The following is a 7,334-nucleotide window of genomic DNA, read 5'->3' as shown; positions in this document are numbered from 1 at the left end:
TCCCGCATGTAGTCATTTATCGTCTGTTTTAAAGGAAAGGAGCAAATGTACAGTTAGCTGTGAAGTCTGTGAATGCAGATACTTTTAAATACACACTCTGATGTCCTTGATGACATTTTTGATGTTCAACTTTATGGATGTGATGTGCAGCTAGTTTTGTTATATACTTTTGTAGGCTTTAACTGTCTCTTTTGGTGGGGGTGGGGGTGGTCTTTGCCCTGTCCAAACAAAAGAGCAAAACAACAACAGCAGCAACAACAAAAACTCTTTCCCAACAAAATTGCTACATTCCAGGACGGAGTGCTTTTACATAATGACGTAATACACAGAATTCAAGGACAAAGTAATGAGGTTAATTAATGCTTTGGCCATTCAAGAAGTATATGTCAAATTTAAGTAGCTAATGATTAAATATTTTAATTTCTTCTACTCCATTTATTGTTTTTTCTACCAGTCTTTTAATCTCTCATGAATGCATGCATGGGATTTAACTAGATCTTGGTACTAGCCCTGTGAGGGGTAGCTCTGTATGGGTGTTTGTGGTGTGGAGAAAGCTGTAACTGATTTGGGTCGTGAGACATTTGCTCAGCAGTACAGATCAGATCTCCAGATAGCAGAGAGGTAACCATGTACTTGTTTCCTTCAGGAATTAAAGATAAATTTCAGGTAAATTCCTCATTTGCAGTGCTTCTTAAAGTTTTGTTTTCTTAATTTATCTTATTTTTTTCATTTTATTTATTTATTTATTTTTTTTTGAGAGAGAGAAAGCATGAGTGGGAGAGGGGCATAGAGAGAGACAGAGGGAGAGAGAGAATCACAAGCAGGCTCCAGACTGTCAGCACAGAGCCTGACGTGGGGTTTGAACCCATGGACCACAAGATCATGACCTGAGCGAAGTCAGAAGCTTAATTGACTGAGCCACCCAGGCGCCCCATAGCAGTGCTTCTTAGATTACTGGATTGCTTTCCCTCGTAAACAGCTTTACTAACATATAATTCACATACTATACTCATCTAAACCATTCAATCCAATGGTTTTTAGTGTATTAACAGAGTTGTGCAATCATCAGTACAGTCTAATTTTAGAACATTTTTTGTCACCTCATTAAAGAAAGCCTGTACTCTTAGCCGTCATTCACTATTCCCTCCACCCTGCAGCCTCTGGTAATCAGTAATCTATTTTCCATCTCTGAATTTGCCTGTTGTGGACATTTCATATAGACTCCTACGGTATCTGGTTTTTCTGTGACTGCCGCCTTTCATGTAGTGGAATGTTTTAAAGTTCGTGTCATAGCGTGTGTCAGTGCTTCATTCCTTCCGTCCATTGTGTGGCTCTGCCACGTGTGTCCATTCTTCAGCTGCTGGACGTTGGGCTTGTTTCTGCTTTGAGGCTGTGAGGACAAAATGTTACTGTGAACATTCATGTACCAGTTTTTGTGGGAACATCCTGTTTTGAGTTCTCTTGGGTGCTTACCTAGGAGTGGAATTGTGTGTGTCATATTGTAACTTGTGTTTAACTTTTTGAGGCACTGCCAGAATGCTTTTCCAAGTACCTACAGCATTTTACTTCCTCTACCAGTAATGTATGAGGTGTCCTGTTGCTCTCTATCCTTGTTAATGCTCTTTATTGCCTGTCTGTTTGGTTTTAGCCATCCTAGTGGGATTGAAGTGGTATCTCATTGTGGTTTTGATTTAAGTTTCCTAATGACGACTGATGTTGAACATCTTTTCTTGTGTTTTAGCAGCAATTTTAGATTTTCTTTGAAATCTCTCTTCAGATCCTTTGTCCATTTATAAATTTGGTTACTATTGAGTTGTGTTTGTACGTTCTGAAGATCCTCGTTAGATATATAATTGGCAGATATTTTCTTTGTTGCTTTTTTTTTTTTTTTTTGGCCTTTTTAAAAAAAATTCAAGTTCACATACAGTGTAGTATTGGTTTCAGGAGTTGAACCCAGTGATTCTTACATACGACACCCAATGCTCATCCCGACAAGCGCCTTCCTTAATGTCTGTCATCCATTTAACCCCCCCCCTTCCAGCAACCTTTAGTTTGTTCTCTGTATTTTAGTTTCTTATCATTTGCCTCCCTCTTTGTTTTAATCTTATTTTTACTTCCCTTTCCCTATGTTCATCTATTTTGTTTCTCAAATTCCACGAATGAGTGAAATCATATATTTGTCTTTCTCTGCCTGACTTATTTCACTTAGCATGAAACAGTCTATTTTCATCCATGTTCTTACAAATGGCAAGATAGCATTCTTTTTTTTTACTGATGAATAATATTCCATTGTATATATACATCTTTTTTATTCATCAGTTGATGGACATTTGGGCTCTTTCCATAATTTGGCAGTTGTTGAAAGTGCTGCTGTAAACAGTGGGGTGCATGTGCCCCTTCAAATCAGCATTTTTGTATCCTTTGGATAAATGCTTAGTACAATGGCTAGGTCATAGGGTAGTTCTATTTTTAATTTTTTGAGGAACCTTCATCCTGTTTTCCAGAGTGGTAGTACCAGTGTGCATCCCCACCAGCAGTGCAAAAGGGTTTCCCTTTTTCTGCATCCTTGTCAACATCTGTTGTTTTCCTGAGTTGTTAATTTTAGCCATTCTGACAGGTGTGAGGTGGTATTTCTTTTTCTTTTTCTGAGAGTGTCCTCTGCAACACAAATACTTATTTTAATGAGGTCCAGTTTGTCTCTTTTTTTTCTTTTGTTGTTTCTGCTTTTGGTGTCCTAGCTAAGAAACCACTGTCTAACAGAAGCTCACCAATAACTGGCTCCTATGTGACCTTCTAGGAGTTGTATAGTTCTAGGTCTTACATTCAGGCCCGTGATCCAGTCCGAGTTCATTATTGCATATGCCGTGAGGAAGAGGTCCACCTTCATTCTTTCATATATGAATATCCAGTTGTCTCAGCATCGTTTATTAAAAAGACAGTACCCCCCCCCCCAAAACATAGTCGTTTTGCACCTTTGTTGAAAATCAGTTGACTATAAATGTAAGGGTTTATTTATGGATTCTTAATTCTTTTCCGTTGATCTACATGGATGTTGTAATGCTAGTACCACACTGTCTTGATGACTATAACGTTGTGGTAAGTTTTGAAATAGGGAAGTCTGAGTCCTTCAATTTTCTTCTTTGGTTGTTCTTTTTAAAGGATATTTTTGCTCTTTTGGGTCCTTGTGTGTCCGTATGAAATTTAGGACAAGCTGTTCAAATTCTGCAAAAAAGTGAAGAAGGATTGCACTGAATCTGTAGATGAATTTGGGGGAGTATTGCCATCTTAGCAATATCGAGTCTTCTGACCTATGAGCATGGGATGTCTTTCCATTTCTTTAGGTTTTGAAATTTTCTTTCAGGGGTAGTTTTTTTTTTTCTTTTTTGGATAACTTTTTATCTATATTTTCTGATCCTAAATCATTTTCTTCTACCTAGGGATCTAGTTGATAATCCAGGTGGGAGAAGAAAATGAAAGAAAGGCACTGTTAAGATACATTCTCTGTTCTATTGGAGATAGTAGACTTTGAATAGGAAATTGTATCTGGAGGCTTGATGGTCATGTCCAGAATGATCTGCTGAGGACTGTTAAATCCTAGGTCAGGTTACCGGTAGCAAGCAGCACACAAGTATTGCTGATCTCACTGGGGTTGTTCAGATCCTGAGAGGCAAACCAGTGAACCTTCAGGAGCACATTTACCCTGCTTCCTTTTAGTTTTGTTTGATTTTTCTGAATGTGTTTAAAATTAAAAGAATATCAAAAGGCATATAGTGGCAAGTCTTCCTCCCATTTTCCCCATCTGCTGAGTCACCCTTCAATTTTTATGTATCTTTCTAGAATTTGTTTATATATAGCAAATACTAATATATATTATTCTGTAATATTATCAAAAGTCTGAGTGCATATTTAGACTTTGTAAGAAATAAATTTATAGTCAGTTTTTAAACAAAAATTTAAACGATCAATACTTGATCAATTTGGGTATTCTATCTTATTAGTATTACTGAAGACTTCCCCTAAGTGAGTTAGGAGAATATTTTGATCTGGCCATCAATAAAATTACCTTACTCCTTGACAAGGAGGCTGTTTGAATCAGGCTGTTGAACACTCTCTGCATAACAGATTTTGGCAAATACCCACATTATAGGGCTCCTTGTCAGAACTCTGCTTGTGAAACAGTACAGAAAGTGCACATTGGTTTTGGACAGAATGGGCAAACGCTACACAGTTCTCTGGCTGAGTCCCACACCGGATTCAGATTTAATGTGCAGTCTATACATCTGTCTAAATATGAATTGTTATGTTTTTTTTCTCTGCATATGTAAATTTCCTTTTTAAAAAAAATTTAAAATAATCTCTTCACCCATTGTGGGGCTCAAACTCCAAGCCCTGAGATCAAGAGTTACATGCTCTACTGACTGAGCCAGCCAGGCACCCCACATGTAAAATTTGAATACAAATTATACCTCACTAAGAGCCCCCTAAAATAAAAAAAGTATTAAATGTCAGGGTTTACTGAAGAAAGAAATATGGGCAAGATATGTAGCTTTTCTAGCCTTTTCATTATATGTACACATAATGTAATTTCCATTTCAACCTGTATAATGTATTTACTTTTCTTTTCCAAGAAGCTATCTATTAAAGACATGGCTGACTTTCCTGTCCCAACCCAAGATGTGACTAGTGATGACAAGCAAGGTATGGAAAGAATGAGTTTTCTTCCTTTAGGGACATTCTACCTGTGTTTCCTCATTCACTTCTCTTGGAATGGCTGACTTCTGAAGCATGTGGTAACAGGAGCTTCCAAAGCCCCTCAACTCATCTGCCCCTTACTCACCTCTGACCCCTTGCTTGGAATTTGGTCATACTAATTAGGAGATGACCGGAAGCTGAAAGAATTGAGAGCTTAACATCTTGGGTTGGCAGAGGTGATCCCAGAACATCAGTATAAATGCACATTTGTACACAGGTCTAATCCTTGAGGAAGTCCTCCTTCTGGAGAGAGTTTCTGTCCCTGGGATTTATCTTCTGTTACTTTGTGGGTGTGAGGCTATGTCAGGGAGCCGGCGGCCATCTGTCAGTCTTACCGGGCGCGTGAGAAGCAGTGCGGTATGGTTTTCTAGGTTGGCGCTACCGTTAAGCACAGAGATGAGTTGGCTTGGGACTAGGTAGAACAGGAGGACCTCTCCCCGCCTCCCACCACTCCATATAATGCTTTATAATCTCCCAGGCCCTTCCTCCTCCACTGCCTTATTCAGTTCTCACAAAGTTGAGCGGAGGCTAGTATGTCTTACCACCTAAAATACAGAGATGAGTAAACCGAAATTCAGGCAGTATGAATTACTTGCTTAATAATAAAAAGAGTAGAGAGAAGAATAAAGATTTTCAAGATTTTCTGAGTCTCAGGCCCGTATTCCTTTTATTACCTGAAACTGATTTACTACCCATGAATGAGAGGCTTATCTGAAGGGGCTAAAAATCAGTGAAGCTATTTCAGGTTTTATTGTCCAGACTTGCCATTGATGCAGCCTTGTACATGAGTTAAACACGAAAAATAAGTTTTCCATTAGGAAACAATAATTGCTTGCTCTCTATTTAAATATTTGCGCAGGAGCACTCTCCACAATAGCTAAAACATGGAAAGAGCCTAAGTGTCCATCAACAGATGANACAACGGGCCCTAAACTACTGAAGCCCACCCACATCTCACTCCCAGAGAGATTCTGATGTCCTTGGTCTGGATGTCAAGAATGAAAGAGGGAGATTTCTGGCACCTGCTGGTAATACTCCTCCTGGCCACTAGAGGTGCTCTCGGTTGAACGTTGTAAATTTGGCTATGTTCGTTGTGGGATGAGAACCTATTTCCCTACTTCAGGGACTCTCTGTTGTTTTAGTGCTGTAGCAACCTATAGAGGTTTGTAACACCGTTTTCATAAGTGAGGACTAGGATTCTTGGTTTTAATGTGCCTCAGAAATAAAATTTTACAGTTTTTTTTTTTCTCCTCCTTTCTCTTGTTCTTTAAAGACAAAACACGTGTAGGTTTGAAAAGTACTACAGATGAAGCCTTACCAAAGGACACGTCTGAGGACCAAGGTAGGAGAAGACAACTTCAATATATTTTTCTGTGATTACTTTCTAATTTAAAATACCTAATAGTTTCAGTGAGTAGAAAATTGCTGGTTGAGCATGTTTCTCCCTAAATATTTGCCTTGGGCTTTATTATAATGAAATCTTTTGGTTGCTTTTTTAANTTTCAAGTTCTGAATTTCTGTTTCATTGATAGGATCACTCAGTTTGAAGTTAGAATCTCATTGTTACTTTTACTGTGAAATTGGAAAGACTTGGAACTGAGAAGATTTCAGTAAGCCATTGTAGAGTAAGGAGCTAATGGGGTAGATCAAGTGGAGGTCCACAATTGAACTTTTCCATTTCCAAAGCAGAAATTGCCAATATTTTCATTACACTTCACCACCAGGAAGGCAAGTAAATGTGCTTATACATGGAGCGGATTGCAAGGAGAAAAAGAAAAGTTGTGTTTGCTCACATTCGTGGAGAGTCAGCTCTGTGTCTGTGAACTGTGGAGATGGCCAGGCCTGTGTCCTCAGCTCTCTTGATGGGAGCCATCACTGAACCAAGAAGAACCTAGTTAAAAACAAACTGGCTAGGGAGGCCGTTACTATTTGAGAGCTCTGGTTATGAGGACATGAAAGAAGTTGCTGCGGTCTTTCTTACTGTTATCTCATAATATTTAATAAGTAAATCATGTTTGTTTTGGTTAGTTAGCTATCATCCCAGGCTTATTTGTTTAAAGTTGGAACAAAAGAATTGATATAACATTGAGGCTTATGCTATAGTACAATCTTCCCCAGACACTAGGTTCATTCAAGGTTTAAAAGTGAGGGTGATGGAGGGAGAAAAAGGAGTAAGAGAGAGAGAGAGAAGGAGGAGGGGAGAGAGCGAGAATGAATACGAATCAGAATGTATGGTTGATTTCAGCGAAGAGGTCTAAGAATCTGTGTTTTTAGGTAGTCTGCCAGGCAATTCCGATTTTGTGAACCTTTGCCTCTAGAAGATGATGTTAAGAAGTACAAACTTGTTAAGGCACCTGGGTGACTCAGTCAGTTAAGCTCCGACTTCAGCTCAGGTCGTGATCTCGCAGTTTGTGGGTTCGAGCCCTGCATTGGGCTCTGTGCTGACAACTCAGCCTGGAGCCTGCTTTGGATTTTTTGTCTCCCTCGCTCTCTGCCCCTCTCCTGCTCCCGCTCTGTCTCTCTCAAAAATAAAATAAAACATTAAAAAAATTAAAAAAAGAAATAGAAAATTGAGATTGTAG

The 7,334-nt window shown here is 38.9% G+C and overlaps 1 protein-coding gene across 1 annotated transcript in view; it reads left to right on the top strand.

The window, feature by feature from the left end:
• The window catches only part of REPS2 (RALBP1 associated Eps domain containing 2), a 174,282-nt gene that overhangs the window by 73,877 nt on the left and 93,071 nt on the right, over nt 1–7,334 (top strand). Inside the window, exons 11-12 of the mRNA XM_077761695.1 lie at nt 4,629–4,698; nt 6,026–6,094. Of these exons, the coding sequence (XP_077617821.1) occupies nt 4,629–4,698; nt 6,026–6,094 (139 nt within the window). The remainder of the gene's footprint in view (nt 1–4,628; nt 4,699–6,025; nt 6,095–7,334) is intronic.

This window comes from Crocuta crocuta, unplaced genomic scaffold (genome assembly GCF_008692635.1).
Source record: "Crocuta crocuta isolate KB4526 unplaced genomic scaffold, BGI_CrCroc_1.0 scaffold657, whole genome shotgun sequence".
In the NCBI taxonomy this organism is placed as follows: Eukaryota; Metazoa; Chordata; class Mammalia; order Carnivora; family Hyaenidae; genus Crocuta; species Crocuta crocuta.
This window is presented reverse-complemented; position numbering and strand designations above follow the sequence as displayed.